The sequence below is a fragment of the Chelon labrosus genome (assembly GCF_963514085.1).
Source record: "Chelon labrosus genome assembly, chromosome: 9".
Taxonomy (NCBI): domain Eukaryota; kingdom Metazoa; phylum Chordata; class Actinopteri; order Mugiliformes; family Mugilidae; genus Chelon; species Chelon labrosus.
Genome location: NC_140359.1, coordinates 22,052,969 through 22,069,829, shown reverse-complemented (window position 1 = coordinate 22,069,829; position 16,861 = coordinate 22,052,969). Strand labels below are relative to the sequence as shown.

The following is a 16,861-nucleotide window of genomic DNA, read 5'->3' as shown; positions in this document are numbered from 1 at the left end:
GTCGCAGAATGAATTCTGTCATAGTCATGTATTAATAAGAATTCAACTTAGGTACAGTTTCAAGAACATCAGACATTTAATATGGTGAGTGTTTGAGAAATGTTGACAGGCTTAGTGACTCCTCTCTCTCTCTCCAGTGTATACAACGTGTTGGCTCGAGTGCAGCATCAAATTTATCCCCCAAAAAAGCACCAAAGATCTTTCAATACTTGAAACAAGAATATAATTATAAAACTCATCTGTGCTTCAGTTTACACGAAGACTGGAGCACTACTATTTAACAGTACTGTCTATGCAGGGATCATGCCGTCATCCTCATCATTGACCACCAGATGCTGGCAGCACTGATTAAACAAACTGGATATCCGTTTCCTTACAGCTATATCTTAACATTACGTGTGACAGCAGTGCGTGTTTACCAGCATGTGTCTCTAAAGGCTGTTATATCCATGAAGTGAAATACAGTACATTGCTCCATGAACTCTCACTCATGAAGCAGCAGTAGAATAACAGTTCAGGAGTCCTGAGGCTTTTCCTGGTTCAGAGGCATGTACCAGTCACTAGGAGGCTCCTGTCTCAGCTCCCACACTGGTTTGAAGTTTGTTTGCTCTGCCACTCGGTTCCTCTCACTCCTCTGCAACGCTTCCTGCAAAACAGTCACAGCATGCGGACATTTAGACAAACTGGAAAAAGGTCATAAAGGTCACAAGGTTAGGTCTTTAAATAGTGTGATTTCCTGCAGCTGTACCTTAGCCTCTGTGCTTCTGTGCTTCTCCCACTCTCTGCAGTTACTGTAGTCCTCCTTCCACTGCTGGCAGGATGGCGTGGTACCGTAAGTGTAGTAATTGTGAAAACGGTTCCTTAAACTTCTGCAGTGTCTGAACTCACTCCAATAGTCTTCACATACCCGGGGTGGCTGTTTGGACAAAGGCAGAAACAGTAACCTAGCAAGCATAAACATTATATTTGGCTGTCCTGTTGTGTTTCTGGTAAAAAAAAAAATCATTTCCACTTCCCTGGTTAGATTTAACATGCTTCAGAGTCGGCACATGACAGTATTATGTAACCATCTTAAAGAGGTGTATTAAGGCTCTAATTTTAACCTCACTCAGGAACACAGAATAAATATTTTCACACCAGTAACTCAGAAATGTTGTGGACTATTTAACATAAGCATAAAACAAAGTTCTCAAATCGTCGGTTATTGATATTACTGTATAGTCAGTGACTTCTGTAACGTTTAATATATAAAATCCACCAATCCTGCATTGATGACAGTTTCTATAACTATAAATTACTGGCCTGCTATTTCGCTTTCAGCAAACATGTATAGTTGACCGACAGCGCCTCCTTGTGGCCACTGATGTTTAGATCAGCTGCAGTTTGTGCTCACTAACTGATGAAACATTACAATTTTCTATATGTCCTTTCAAAGTTTGAACTGCGAAACAATATTTAAGAGGAAATTAATAAAACGAATAACTGTCATCCTCTCTGCCCTCCTTTCCCCGACGTTAGCCTGTTGCTATCAAAGGTTATTCTGGTAATTCAGCACGGCTAGCTAATCACCTTGCTAGCTACTACGTTAAGATTTGTCATTCTTCATTCTTTGTCGGGGTTATCAAAAACGAGACAAACAAGATAAAACCAGGATCTTTTGATATAACGCAAATTTATATTACAGTTTTTGGATAATTTACCCTCCACATTGCTTCTCTTGCCTGGTCCATAGCTAGCTGCCGATAGCTTCAACAGGAAACGTACTTCCGGTTCGATCACTTTTCACAACAAAATGTCTGTGAAAGTTCTCGGTCATCCAGGTCATGGTATATCCAAAAAAAGCGTTTAAGAAAAGGCAGCGGGACTTCTACAAGTCCAGTTGCCTTTTTTCAACGATTTATTTGGGGGGATATTTCACAACAAAAGCACTTCCACAGTTTCACAGCTCTTACTTTGAAAACATGCTGCCGTAAAGCACTTTAGAGCAGCAAAAAAACGTGTGCATAACTTTAGGTTTGTACACTAATTTATACTCTGCACTTTATTTAATTACCTGTTTTCTCTAGGCTATTACATTATTGTTACGTGTTATAAAGTACAACACACACTTTCTGCTTTACCACTTCTTTTATCCAATACTTTACTCTTTGTACAGCTGGAAACTTGATTACTAATCATCTTTTCATTCATAATTAAATGTGACTAACTCCAGTAAATGTATTCCATTATACTCCAGTCACGTCTGGTAGTTCATGTACATGCTATGACATTAAAAAATAATTATTAACTATGATTATTTTCAATACACAAATTTTTATTTATCTATAAATAAACCAAGAGGAAAGGAGGAAAAAAAAAAAAAAAAAATATTCCTTTAAATCAAAAAAAACAACAACATATAATTATTTTCATAATAATTAAAACCCAAAGTATTATTGCCCAGATTTGTCAAAACAAGGAGATTCTGGAAAACAGCATATTTAAAGAGAAATGTAAAAAAAAAGAAAAAAAAAGAAACAATTATGGAAAATAGGAGGGTGCTAAGGTAATTCTGATCCGTTGTGTTGGTGCTTCTTGCTCAAACGAAGCCAATGTGTCTATACCAAATTACACTCGGCAGTATTTTAAACAGCTCAGCTTCTTATGAGCAAATCATTACTGTCAGAGTTTTAATTACACGCCATCATCCAAAGTCAACAGCAAAGCTCCCATTTCAAAAAGGTGCAGAAAGGCAAAACCCGGTGCATCTGAAAACCTTTTTTTTTTTGTTTTTTTTTTACTTTGCTGATGAAGGTGACAAAAGATTGGGCAGATCCGTGCACATTAGCCAGACTTTCCATTTGTAATTCTTCAAGGCTTTCTGCCCTTCTTGCGTAGTGACTGTCCTTCTCCAGAGAAGGCGATGAATCTGTTCAAGGCATCATCCTGAGAGGATTTAGAAGAGGTTGAAAATGGGGAAAACAAATAAAAGGACAATCATTAAGGTAATTAATAATAATTCTATACATACAGTACATGAATCACAGCACACGTATACTTACATCATCTACAAATTTCCTGGGCAGAGGCTTGGAGTTTCTGATGAAGGTGATCCTGCCGACTTTGAAGTCGTAGTTGGGAATGCCTCTGTGTGAAGGAAGGTCAGACATTAAAATCAGCAACTTACACTCAAGACTAAACACCGGTATAATGGCTCTATGTCCAATGGCAAATTAATGTTGAACAGGTGCCACAAAGAGTCTCCACACAGTTTTTACTCCAGTTTGTGTCGCTTGAAGGTATTCCACTTGTTTAAAGCAAGCTGGTCATATCACGCGACACTGAATCACGATATAGTGACACAAGTGAGATTTCAACAAAATTAGAAAACCACATGGTTGCATATCGCTATTCATTCCTCTTTCCTGACATCTCTCCACTCTCAAATTCCCCTAAAAAAACAAAAAACTGGTTATTAAGGCAGTTAATGTCAAAATGTGTAAAATTCTGAACATCTTTTCACCTTTTCATGTCACTTAGAGCGAGTGGAGCAGGGCTGGGCTCGATCCCTTTTGTTTTACCATCCAAACGGTTGCCTGAACCAGTGAAAGCCTGAACATATGAAACAGGTAAGAAGTTACATTTAAGCTAATCTAACATAATATCACCAGTGATCCCATGGACATTTATTTGTCTCAACCCCACAGTAACATGTACTCACTCTGAATCCGGTGTCCATGTCAGCATAACTGCTGGGATCTCCTTCTTCCTCCTGTTAAGACAAGAGCTTTACCACATAGTTCAGAGCAGAAAATGTTCATGTACTTTCAGGAGTTGGTTCTTACTGTTGGCTCTTCCTGTTGCTGGGGTCGTCGTTCTGGCTCTTTGTAACCCAAGGGAGCATCAAAATCCACCTGAGAAACAGCCACGACACATAATTCAATTGGAATGGTTACAGCTATGTGTATCCTGCTTTTACAAGCGAAAACAGATGCTGTGAAGAGGGCCTTTGTTTATGATAATATTAAGGGTCTTACATTCATATCACACTCAATGATGGATACCGCTTTATCTGGCTTGGTCTCCATTACTCGCAGCTCATATATCTGAGACAAACACACACATTCCATTAGCGTTAGTACAAAGTAAAAATAAATTAATCATCAATAAGTAAATTAACTGATTTACCTTTTCATTGTAGTTGATAGCTATGACATCCCCAGTTGTCAAGCACGCAAAGTTTCTCAGCGCATTCTCCAGACTGAAATAAAGAGACACTCCAGTTAAATAGGTCAAAAAAAGGGTGAATAAAAACATCCTGGCTGGTATTTCTTACACTGCCTTGGGGTTTGTAATGTCCAGGAAGTCAGGGCTCTGGGGCTGGAACTTTGAATAAGTGGCCACCATGAGATTAACACTTTCCACTTGGACCAGACCACCTTCCTCCAGAAGGAGATTCTGCATCATCTGCAGCAAATAAAATAAACTAAAAATCAGTACTGTCTTGGCTGTACAGAGTTACAGAGTGGCTTTTAATCAGCAAAAACATTTTAGACAATGAAACACATGCCGTTTTGTAAAAAAATCTGTCTCTCTTTCCGGGACATTGATATGAACATATTACTGTTTCTCACCCAGTGTGGCAGGTAACAGATCCCCTCGTCGGCCACAAACTCCAGGACACCACAGTGTGTCATTCTGTCTGAGTTCTTGTTGGTCAGCTTAAACAGCATCGGATAGGTGATGTTAAGTCTGCCTGTACGGGGAAAAAGGAAAGATGAGAATCATGGAAGAAGGAGACAGAACACTAGGAATGACGAGGTGCTTGATTTCACTTGAACTTACTGAGCTGGTCGAGAGCTGAAGGCGGCATTATGACTGGGGGAAAAAATAAAAACAAATATTTATTAAAATCTATACTGCCAGTCAAGGCTAAAAAAAAAATAAAAAATAGTAAAAACGTAAGATGATTAAACTAATATAGAGCACAGTAAAAGCACATCGAAACTCGATCATATTTGGTCTGCGATATTACATATTAAAGGAACCGTATGTAGGATTGTGGCCAAAACTGGCCAAAACTGGTACTGCAATCCCTTTCAAAATACTGTAGAACGGTGTATCCCCTCCCTCTCCCCCCTGACTCGAGGTTGCCAGCTAAGCTGCAGGATCCAGCAGGAACGTAGGCTGCTACAAGGAGCTTCCAATGGCAAGTGACGAGTCCTACACAGTAAGTTTTTTTTTCTGTTAATAAAGTTTATGCTTCATGAGAGATGTTTTGCGAAGTAATTATGTATCGCAAAAATTTACTAATGGCGATTAGCCAAATATTTCGTAAAGATGTACTGTAATACCACATTTCAGTCGGAACATAGATTGTTTTCATACCCTGCTAGTGGTGCGATATAAAGCTTTTTATGAACGCATTTAGCACGGGCGACCATGGAAAATCCACTGTCTATATGTACGGAAGCACGGGGCTTTTAGCCTATACCAACAAACATGGTAGAATATAGCATCCAAAAGTCGAGGGTCAATTCCATGCCATTCCGGACTTTGTCACGACGTAGTTCGGATTCATAACGAGGTCTTTTAGGTTTAGTAACGTTATACATGTTTTATCCAACATAGCTGCAGCTGTGGTAACTAGAGCAGAGCTGGCAACCCGGAAGACGAAACTCTACTGACTTCGTGATTGGTAGATAGCTTGAGGGTGGCGCCTCAGGCCAAAACACAACATGACAACATCAACATCAGTTGAGGGCTGCAACTTTCACTTTTAAATGACAATATCCTGGCCGGACCACTGTTGTCAGTGATATAAGTATTTGAAATGAACATGATTTCTTCATGTCGAGTGACATATCAGGGCCATTTTATGATTAATTGAAATACATTTCTTACATAAGGTTCCTTTAAACGGTCGCTAATAAGCATAAATTCACAAACAAGCTCACTTTTATTGTTCACTAACAATAAAACATGAGTGTCTTAGGAAAAAAGTAATGATTTCAGATGTTTTCAGATTTCAAATAGTCTAATATCAAGTATTCAATTCACTTCCATTCATGAGCTGACAAGCATTATCACATTTCAGTCATAAAACAATAGCATTACACTAATCATATGGAAATTTCAAATTTTGTCACGGTTGCATAAAAGACTAAAACGATCATACAATAAAAATAAAATATATATATATACTTATTAACATCTTTCCAGTCATAAATGCAAAGACGACATATGCAAATAGGTGTTAGGTGTTTTGTTTGTCCATGTTAGTGTAGATGAAATGAGTGTTTTAGTTCTGCCACCTGCTGCACGTTTATTGCAAGTTTGAAAAACACCTTTACAGTTGAACTGGTCATATTATTTTGCATTAAATCAAATGACAAGCAGAAAAACACCAAAAACGTTACTGATTTCTTATATATATATATATATATATATATATATATGTGTGTGTGTGTTCTGATAATAAACTGACCGGTTTGGCCAAGAATGTATCATAAAACACATTCCTAAATAAATATATATATATTTTGACTGTATTAAACTATATGAACTTTGAGTAAGACTCACTTTTGCCTCCTTTTTCCACGTCTGAACGGTCGTTGGGTCCAGCCAGCATGGACACCGAGTAGCAGCGGTACTGAGTGGAGAAGCGGTTGGGAAAGCCCCGGGACATCGGGTGATCGAATACATGGAAGGAAAACTGTGGAACAAACCAAAACCTATTAACACACACACACATAGTTGTGATAGTTTAGTCTAAACTGGTAACATTCAGGCAGGACTTTCACAGCAACATGACAGGGCATCTTTCTGCTCCGCTGTCGTCCTGTTGTTGTTAGCCGCTCGCTAGCTAAACTGCTACAAACTACGATATATTTTGATCCAGCTTCCTCGTCAGCGGTGTAGAGAAAGTGCACTGCTACTCACCATGGTGACACTTTACCTCCTTGGCCGCCAATCAACTAAAATGAAAGTGTCGTTTCAGTTTTCGTATTTGAACAAAAATGTTTATGCGTCGAATATCCACTGTTGTGTTCAGCGTCTTCCGGAAGTGTACGAGCTGACAGGAGGAAATGACGACACACGCGTCAGCCACTCTTCTTCTTCTTCTTCTTCTGTTTCTTGGCAGATGACTATTTTGTAGTATACCGCCACCAACTGTACAGGAGTGTGTAATACGTGTTTATTTCTATGGTGTAATACCATGAACGTCGTGGAGTCTAGGCTTATATTAAATCAAAACAAACCAAAAAACAAAAAACAAAAAAAAAAAAAAAAAATTATATTCTTTTCATTAAACCAGTATTATGAAGGTAAATAAATAAAGCTTTCAGTCTCTCACTTGTCATGCCCTTTTCTTCCAGAATTTCATTAATTGAGTTCTCCCCTTCCATTTCTTGCCAGATTATTCTATTATCATTATACTTCTCACACTTAAAAAGTACATGATCAACATCTTCTCTGACTTGGCACACTATGCATAAACCATTACCCTTTCCTACTATATGTAAGGTGCGTCAGCCAATCACAGCAGCTCTTTGAAATTACTTTACGTCCTTCACGTCTAACTTAATAATTTTCTATCGTGTTAATAATAAGAAGAAAATAAGAAAAATAATTTGTAAACTGTTGCAAATTTCAATAAAGTTGTTCTAAAAAAAAAAAAAAAACTTCAGTCTAGATCCAGATGTTACCTTAATTAATGAGAAATTACTAAAATACTTTTCCCATGACACAACAGATTAAATATTTAATAACTTATTATTAAAAGTTGAGCTGTAAGAGTTCCATTAAGTTAATATGGAGAAAGAAACTGAGGCTGATATATACAAAATGTTGGATCTGTGCATGAATTCAACTTTAAACACATATACTATGTCATTATGAGGAAATTAACAGAAATTAAAAAGGTCTTGAGGTGACTTTCAACATAGATTGTATGTGCATTTCTTTAAATGCTCAGAAAAACAAGGAAATTAAGGACTTGGACCAGATATATCGTGGATCGGCTAATATTTGCAGGGTCAAAACTGAATCGTTAGTACCTTCCACATTCTCCGCAAACACTAACTATCTGTTAAATGTCCACTCACTTACATTGTGTATTTAAAAGTTATAATACCATCTCCATGTATGATATCACTGTAAAACTGAAACACTAACACCAATCTTCTGTTTTTATGGGCTTAATTATTAATTAATTCCTGTCACATTTGACAAACTGACATCTGTGGACCTGCCTTTTAATCAGTGGACACAAAGCATGAATACATCACACACCAGCCTTTTTTCAGAGTCACAGTTTTTATAAAGTCTTATAAAGACCAAATAACACATACATAAATGACAGCAGCACATTGATAACGAGTTAAAAGTCATTATAAAGTTCTTGTTGATATGTGTTCCGGCTGAAAATTATTTTACAGTATATAAAATACAAAACTGTCCAAAAAGCACTGTTGTGGTATTGTAGCTGAACATTATTAATACATTAAAACCAGCAGAGAGAAAGAAAGAGAAGTCCTTTCTATTGTCAAGAAGTATGCTCTTCTGAAAAATATATAGGCCAACGTTAAGTCTCTGGTTGAAAGTCCACTGTATTATTTCTGCTTTACAGGAGCAAGCCTTTATACAGGAGGCCAAATTTTTGCCACTTCCTGGTGCATGGATTCAGGTAACCACTGGCAGTACGCTGACAACAGGACTGTAGGAGGAGAAAAAACACATTTTAAAACACAATTAGATAACAAGAAGACTTATCATATAAGAAAGAAGCGTATTAAAAGCTCACATTTATCTTCAGTCTTCCAGACAGAGAGTAGTGCCTCACTGCAGTCAATCCTCTTTGACACCAGTGGTACCAGTAAGGCCTCCGTCCTGGGCTGCAACCTAAAATAGCAAAGACACAACACCAAGAGGTTGTGAAGTGACAAAATTTGGAAAAAAATGCCTTTAAGAGGGGAGACCACTATGTGTGAGAGCATCGACTTACTTTGCCCATGTTTTCAGCATGATAGAGGGATTTGAGAGAAGGTGGCCACTCTGTTTCTTTAGTTTAGGACAAACCTGTTAAACACACAAAGCAAATTTGACTACACAGAGGAGCTTCATACTTATTACACATTTCCACTGGTGAGGAATAGCGGATTAATTGTAGGTCAGGAAAAACACTTTAAGGTCGAGCTGCAGTACCTGTCCCTCAAGGAAAAACCTGGCGAACAGCTTGTAGCGGTCCAGGCCGTCCGGATACTCCTTCTCCACTGCAGGCAGCTGCCAACCCACACGGACTGCAGGAGAGACACAGAAATTACTTAACACTTTGTAGTGCACTCATTGAAACACTTGCAAATTCAAAATTCAACCCTAGAGTGTTATTGTAGGGCATAAGAAGAAAATCAAGGACAATGAATTTACCATATATGGTTCCTTGCCCTTAAGTGGTAAACAAATGTAAACATGTATTTTAGACCATTAGAACATAAGTGCTGATTCAGGCACTTGGTCAACATCCTCATTATCACATTAGAGAACATTAGGCCACTTCTTCCTGGTACCTAATAAAGCAGTTATGTTCAGCGTTCATGCAGAGGTGGACCTTGCAGACCACATCTGACCTGAGGATATTGCCTTGATCTTCTCTGACTGGCTCACTGAGAGGTGTAGAAGTTACCAAATATGGTTCCTCGGAAACTTAAATGTAAGTCAGCTTTGGTGCTCTGCTGTTGAGAACTTACAGAATGTGCTCGAACGGTGACATCTGATGGTGCCGGAGGAGGAGCAGAACCACGGTGATGGTGATTCCAGAGGAGTGCCAAAATGACAGTACTGAGGCAGAAACTGAGGGATCCACTCAGCCTCGACTGCTGAAATACCTGACAGGCGCAGAAAGGATGAAACCCACTTTAATAGCCACATGGAGCAAAGACGAACTCAAACTTTTGATTGGTCTAAAACAAAGATGTTCAATCAAATTGAGAAACTGTCAAAAACAAACAATACATACTTGAGGATTAAGTTAAAAATCTATGTTTAGACTTTTAGCTTTAACTTCAAGCAGCATATGTGTGAAAACCACCACTGTAGCCCATTCTATCACATTTCACAATAACTTCAGAACAGACGGTTGCAAGAGCCTTTTCACCAAACTCAATCACCTCTCATGTACATCTTAGTAGTCTCCATGATCTCCTGGTAGACGATAAACTCTGGCAATGTTTTGAACAGTGCAGATTTAGGATGAATGAACACCGGCTCGTCCATGAGAGGCGTCTGTAAGTAAAAACAGATAAAGGCGAGGAGGTGAAGGCGAGCAGTAATACAATACATTCATCACAATTACAGGATCTAGAACAACTTACCTTGTATCCATTCTTCCATTTCGGGTCCAGCATATCTTCTACCTGCACACGCCTCGCCACATGGTCTCCCAGTCCGGCCAGAACGATCTGCCGCAGGCAAAGCACCTGGTGCTCCGTGGGAGGGGTCATCCTGGGATCCACAAATACGCCCACTTCTGGACAGACTGCATTCACTGGGAGGAGGAAAAGAAATTCATTTCTGTTGTGGTTCTTGAGTAGACAAACGTGTTAGAGAATCTATATTTTTTTTTAAGTGTGTCAATGTACCTGCATTGGTAAGCTGTCCTCTGAGCTTCCTGATCTCCACCATGGCTTTGTACCTCAGCCCATTGTCCTCACAAAACTTGGGAGTACAGCCGGCAAATTCACAAGCACCAACAGCACCTGCAGCCACATTACAAAATGTGATCTCACTACAACAACCTACTTCTACATTTTGCTTGGAACATATTGTCTAGTACCGTAACCTATACTAAAAGGTAAGCTTACTCAGCATGACCATGAGGTCTCCCAGCAGGAGAGAAGCTCCTTGCCCAGCCCACAGCCTCCTCATTTGGGTTAGCCGAGCTCGACGCTGGGTGAGCTCGGAGTTCTCATCTTCACTACGTGCAGGTCTGAGGAAAGATAAAAAAAATATGTTACACTCATAACTCATGATAAAGTGCACAGAGCCTGAAAAGCAATGCATGTTTTAATAGCATGCAAGCTTCAAATTAGTGCATGTTTTCCACGTCATCACTTATATACAAATATAAAATGTGTCCTCACCGGTCAAAGTCTTCAAAAATCTCTCGGACCGTCATGGCTGCCACCACGGCGATGACGTACGGCAGACAATCCTGCTGCTTCCCAAGCGCTAACATTTTAGCATAACGCGGTGCCACGGGGAACGAAGCCATTGCCCTGCCCAATGGGGTGATGGGACAGCTCAGGCTCGCTTGCTGAATCTCTTTCACCCTTAAAATGATGAAAAAAAAAAATACATGTGAGGATGCACAAGACATAGATAACTCGTCTGAAAGCTTTATCAGAACTGATCTGAACTCAATAACGAAACTCAAGACAGCTGACAGTCCAAGAAAGCGACGGACCATTACCTTCCAGTGCGAGGCGGCTCTTTCAGGGCTCCCAAGGAGACTAATAACTGCTCTGCTGCAATAAGAGCCTCAGTAGAGGGAGGTGTGGGGAAGGGGAAATTGACCACCTGCACAAAAACATAAAAGTTGTTTTCCCTGAGACTTTATTTTCTAGTACAGCAGTATCTTAGATGTTCACCTTTTACTGACCTTGTCTATGTTGAGGTCCTTCATCTGTAAAACCAGGTCCTCCACAGGCCTGCGTGTGATCTCTGCCTCGGAAAACAAAGTGAAGTCTCCGAACACTGCAGATGAGTACAGCCTGCAGAAAACAGTCAAACCTTTGTTAAAAAAAATCTCTCCTCAGGTAGTAGCTTTGTAAAAGTACTCAGCAATTGAATAGTTCTGACCTGTAACAGTGTCCTGGCTCCGTTCGTCCCGCTCTTCCCGCCCTCTGATTGGCCGAAGCCTGTGAGGTCCATGTGACTTTAAATGACGACACTCCGGTCACTCTGTCGTAGAAACGCTTCTTAACTCGACCGCAGTCGATCACGTACTTGATGCCAGGAATGGTCAAAGATGTCTCTGCCACGTTGGTGGCTACGACACAAAGACGAGCACCAGGTGGAGGAGGCCTGAACACCTGCAGCCGAGACACACGCACAGGATACAGGCTATCACAGTAAAAGTGGCACTACTTCTCTTAACAAGTTTGTGCAGCCGCAATATTAATCCTACCTTAGCCTGCTGCTCGGGAGCCAGCAGAGAGTAGAGAGGAAGGACGTAGAGAGGAATGGACGGATCAGCTTTCTCCTCTACAAAAATACAGAGCAGAATTAATAAGGTCTCTCATCTGAAATACAGCCGCCTGGATTGTGAGGAACTATTTATCCGGAGTAGCTTGCCTGAATCAGCGGGATCGTCTCCAAGGTCAAGGTCCGAGCCTCCGTCCTCCTCGTCTCCGATTCCAGCCTCTCTGTCCTCGTCCCCTTCATCCACCGGCAGGGCGGAGTAGTTATCCAAGCTGATTCGGGGCAGAGACTGGAAACAGAGTTAACACTCTGGGTTAAATATATATACAACAAAACATATATGTTGCCGTAATCACATCATAAGACTTACGACAGCCTTCTTCTGCTTGGCCTTTTTAAACTTCCTGATCGACCCAGGAGTGTCTTCTTCTTCTTCACCTTCAGCTGAACATAAGAACAAGAAAATGTAAAGAAAGCATGCTCCCTGCTCAGAGATATATGTCAGAGAGAGGAGGCTGACTGCTCACCAGTGTTTGTGTTACCCCTCCTGAAGGGGAAAGCATTTTTCAGTTTTCTGCAGAGACCGTGAACCTCAGCCTGACCGGTCAGAAACACCAGGATACCACCTGAAGGACACAAACACGGCCACTGTGAAGGTGATATTTCTTTTTTTATAATGTTAAAAAAACATAAACCTCACATCTTTAATTAATATGTTCAATCTGAAATCTATTCAAATAAATACAGCCCATTTTTCTAGAGTTGAAGCCTCTTTAAACAACTGAGCTTGTTTTTAAGATTCAGCTCTTTTTTTATTAAAAGATTTTTAATGTGACGTAAAGATTTGCAGATTTACGCTACTGGGACTACCACGTATCCTCAAATCTTCTCTCAATGATTTGATGATCTTTCCTCCTCACTCCTATAGGTCAATGTAGCTTTGCAGAAGACAAACGTTAATGCTAAAAAGTACCGGGAGGCAGCATCCGGTGGATTTTGCAGGTCTTGTGAAAGGCCTCTCCCGTGTAATCATCCAGCGGGGTGCGTTTGTTGAAATGGATTGTGACCGGGAACTGACGAGCGTCCACCTTGATGACGGGCGGAGGTATTCGAAACAGCTTCTGGTTCTCGGTGAAGTCCTCGACACGGAGAGTAGCTGACATGATCAGCAGCTTCATGGGCATGCCTTTCTGCAGAGAATTGTACAGTAACAGGTAAATGAAACAGAAAGACGCTTATAAATAAATCAGGAACATTCAACATGGCAGTTGCATCTCTTACCTTGTTTCTGAGAGGGACGATGCGAGACAGTAATCCGATGAGGATGTCTGTGTAGACGCTCCTTTCGTGCGCTTCGTCTATGATTATCACGCTGTATCTCTGGAGCAGAAAATCCTACGACACAAGACAGAGACACTGAGAACACTGAAGAACGTTTCAGGAAAATAAAATGCCTGGACAGCTAAAAATTGACAAAAATACTTAAAATACTTGTTTCAACCACTCTGATATGCTCATGGTCATTAAATCTGTACGTTTCGAGCACGTTTAATGCGCAATATTTATGGTATATAATTTTATTCTGTATTTCACATCTTCCTCTGCAATCTGCAACTCTGCTTTTGATTTCTTAATCTGATCAATTGAACCTTTAAGCTATTTTCCAGCAAAAACACCAAATACTGCCAGTCTTCTGCTCTTTTTCCATCAATTCTTCATCCTTTTATGTTTATTAACTGAGTATCTTTGACTTTTGGACTGTGAGCTGAACAAAAGATCACTCTGAGCTTAGTGAGATGGGCATTATTCTTCATTTTCTGGCAAGTTGCTTTTAGAAAGGTTTGAAAACCCGAAGCTTGCAGTCATGTTAAATGAATTTCATAAAATCACTAAATAGAAAGTAAAGTTGATACCTTCTGAATCTCCTTCAGTAAGACACCGTCCGTCATGAACTTGATCTTTGTGTCGCTCGTCACATTCCCTTCATATCGAATCTGATATGACACCACCCTGAGCACAGATGCACAATTATAAGCAAAACTTTACATTCCCAAGCACATAGACATTTAACAAACAACCTCTGTGGAGTTATTATCACTTCATGTTATGAATTTCTACAGTGAGTAAGTTTCACTTACTGTGGAGGCAGGTTCATCTCTTTGGCCACTCTGTGGGACATGCTGACAGCTGCTACTCTCCTCGGCTCTGTGATACCGATAATCTGACCGCCGCTGGAGGAATCAAGGAAGAGGACGGTTAGAGTAACTTCACAACATATGTTTGTAGACAGCACCATGAAGAGGATAGACTACCTGGCATAGCCGGCTTCATACAGAAACTGAGGCACTTGTGTGGTCTTTCCACTCCCCGTCTCTCCACAGATGACGACACAGGGGTTTTCTCTCACTGCCTCCATGATGACCTGCTCCTCTCCCAGCACAGGCAGCTTCAGACGAGCCTCCTACAGCAGCACATTAAAACATATTTAAAACAACTTTCTAAATATGGTAGTTTCCAGAGTCACTGTGTGGCGTCTAGGTCTCAGACACACCTGTATTTTCGGCGATCTGTCGACAGGAATGAAGACAGCCGGCTGTGACAACTTCTTGTTTTGAACTTTCTCCTGCTCTGTAATCTTCTTCTCTGTCTCTTGATCTTGTTCTGTGGCCTTCTGTTGTTCCTTCACTTCCTGTTTGGTCTCCTGACAGGGAGAGGCGGTTTCTTTAGATCCATTCATCTCTGTGGTGTTTTTAACTTCATCCTCCTCCTCCTCCTCCTCCTCATCAGACGATGTGTCCAGATCACTGCTGTCGTCTGACTTTTGTTTTTCTTCTTCATCATCATCTTCTTCTTCTTTCCATTTTCTCTTCCTGTTCGCGCCACTAAGGCTGCTGATCTTGGGGCCTGTGTCTCCATCATTTAATTCATCTACCGACCTAAAGACAAAAAAAATAACTTAGACCACTGAGAAATCACTGCTTGCTTCTTTGGCTAGACTATAATATTTTGTTGGGGACTCACTGTTTATTCTGGTAAAGCTTTTCTCCCGTCCCCAGTTTGGACGTGGTGTACAGCAGCTTCAGTTCAGACTCTGGAAGCTGCACCTCAGCCAGTTTGGTCAGGATGTCTGCTCTCTGGACAGAAGAGAAAGAAACATGTAAATGGGATATGAATTTAGACTTATGCAAAACAAGTTAACACTGATGTCACATGCATCTGTGAGGGCATGGATAAATAGGTTTAATCTGGTGTCTAGAGCTGGATAGCGTACAGAGGTTTTTAGCAGTACCGCCAATAACAACATTTGAGTTTGTGTACTTTTTCTTAATTTCCCCTCTCTTCCTACATAAAAATATCCAAGAGATTGGATGGCTAGATTTTCATGTAACAGAAGAAACCCAAGTTAAATACTTTGTCAACATAGGCAGCAATAAATCATCTAAAACTGGCTAAATGTTTCACTTGAATCAAGAGCTGTCATAAGCAAACAGACTGTAAAACTGTTGACCATCGAAGCAAACTTTTGGCAATTTTGAAAAGAGTCTAAAACTGTATGCGGTCTTAGTACCTTATACCAGATTTAAAAATCACGTTGCATGTTTTTCCATCACTGTTCAACTGTTCAAGCCAGGGTTACATATAATAATGCACTAGTGTTGTTGATTAATCATCTCACTGTTTCTGTAATGAATCATTTCAGGAAAACAAAGATGATCACAAGTCCCGGGATTCAAACTGACAGTCCAACGCCCAAAGAAACTTTAGAAGATACTGACAAACTGCAGCAAATCTTCACATTTGACAACAATGCCACATACTGCATGCATGAAGTGATGTGAACATGTCAGAGAAATGCCTTCCTCAACCCCGACAAAGCACCCCTCACCTGAGCTTTCTTCTCTTTGCGCTCCAAGACCTTCTCCAGCTCTTTCCTCTGCCTCTTGGTGAGGGGCCTCTTAGTGGAAACAGGTGCCTGTGCGGACTTCTTCTTCTTGCCTTTGTTGGCTGGGAGCACCAGAGCGTTGCTCTCATCTACACCTTTCAGCCTATCCCCATCTGATGAAAACAGAGACACAAAGAGAAATCAAGGGACTGTTACGAGCCAGAACAAACAATAATTAAAGTGATGGTAAAGTAAAACCCAAACAAAGCCAGTCAATCAGTTCCCACCTTGCAGTTCCACCACAACGTCTGTCTTCCCGTCATCAGCTGGTTGTTGGGAGTCACTTTGCTGTCGCCCCTTCCAGTTGTGTTTCTTCCTTAATTTTCCCATTTTAAACGCAGGTCTGGAAATAAATATAGCAAACAATAACAAATAAGGTCACAACCTGATTACTCGCAATGTGAGACAGACCACGAAGGAGCTGGCAGCTAAACTAGCTAATAAGCTAACTTTAACTATACAGTAAAAACGTTATTTTTACAGCCGACTAAATATTTACGAATATCACGAAGAACAAACCTTGTTATTTTAAATTCTCAAACAATGTTGGTAGAGAATTACACACTTCAGTTTAGAAACTACAGCTCTGGACACCCATGCTCTCACGTGTAAACATTTGAGCGTCCATCAGCTAAAAGTGTCCGTCGCTACAAAGTCCACGCCGTAGAAAGGTTCCGCTTTAGAATTTTTTTCATAAGTAATAAAACTGTTAAAGATGAAGTATAGAATATATGTTGT

At 40.4% G+C, this 16,861-nt stretch overlaps 3 protein-coding genes across 4 annotated transcripts; all 3 read right to left on the bottom strand.

Annotated features, from left to right (window-relative positions):
- Positions 1-17: 17 nt before the first annotated feature.
- cUnh22orf39 (chromosome Un C22orf39 homolog) lies at positions 18-1,848 on the bottom strand. Its single transcript, XM_084551662.1, has 3 exons — positions 1,701-1,848; positions 749-916; positions 18-646 (listed from the first exon to the last, which is right to left on the bottom strand). The coding sequence occupies exons 1-3, from the start codon at positions 1,728-1,730 to the stop codon at positions 515-517; spliced, it is 330 nt and encodes a 109-aa protein (XP_084407788.1). The 5' UTR covers positions 1,731-1,848; the 3' UTR covers positions 18-514.
- A 507-nt stretch (positions 1,849-2,355) lies between these two features.
- Positions 2,356-7,073, bottom strand: ufd1l (ubiquitin recognition factor in ER associated degradation 1). Its single transcript, XM_084551659.1, has 12 exons — positions 6,922-7,073; positions 6,562-6,694; positions 4,825-4,857; positions 4,614-4,735; positions 4,316-4,446; positions 4,168-4,240; positions 4,017-4,085; positions 3,825-3,893; positions 3,701-3,751; positions 3,503-3,591; positions 3,042-3,126; positions 2,356-2,925 (listed from the first exon to the last, which is right to left on the bottom strand). Exons 1-12 carry the CDS (start codon positions 6,922-6,924, stop codon positions 2,851-2,853), a joined length of 933 nt encoding a protein of 310 aa, XP_084407785.1. The 5' UTR covers positions 6,925-7,073; the 3' UTR covers positions 2,356-2,850.
- A 1,049-nt stretch (positions 7,074-8,122) lies between these two features.
- Positions 8,123-16,809, bottom strand: dhx37 (DEAH (Asp-Glu-Ala-His) box polypeptide 37). Of its 2 annotated transcripts, none has more exons than XM_084551136.1 (27): positions 16,643-16,809; positions 16,351-16,466; positions 16,067-16,236; positions 15,202-15,314; positions 14,732-15,116; positions 14,493-14,641; positions 14,319-14,411; positions 14,094-14,190; positions 13,462-13,575; positions 13,154-13,370; positions 12,708-12,806; positions 12,551-12,624; positions 12,334-12,469; positions 12,167-12,243; positions 11,839-12,071; positions 11,639-11,750; positions 11,450-11,556; positions 11,121-11,309; positions 10,842-10,966; positions 10,620-10,736; positions 10,353-10,525; positions 10,149-10,263; positions 9,729-9,866; positions 9,187-9,281; positions 8,987-9,060; positions 8,786-8,883; positions 8,123-8,698 (listed from the first exon to the last, which is right to left on the bottom strand). In XM_084551136.1, exons 2-27 carry the CDS (start codon positions 16,451-16,453, stop codon positions 8,622-8,624), a joined length of 3,480 nt encoding a protein of 1,159 aa, XP_084407262.1. In that variant the 5' UTR covers positions 16,454-16,466; positions 16,643-16,809; the 3' UTR covers positions 8,123-8,621. The 2 variants fall into 2 exon arrangements, with proteins under 2 accessions (XP_084407262.1, XP_084407263.1); XM_084551137.1 differs by having other exon boundaries at positions 12,551-12,618.
- Positions 16,810-16,861: the final 52 nt, after the last annotated feature.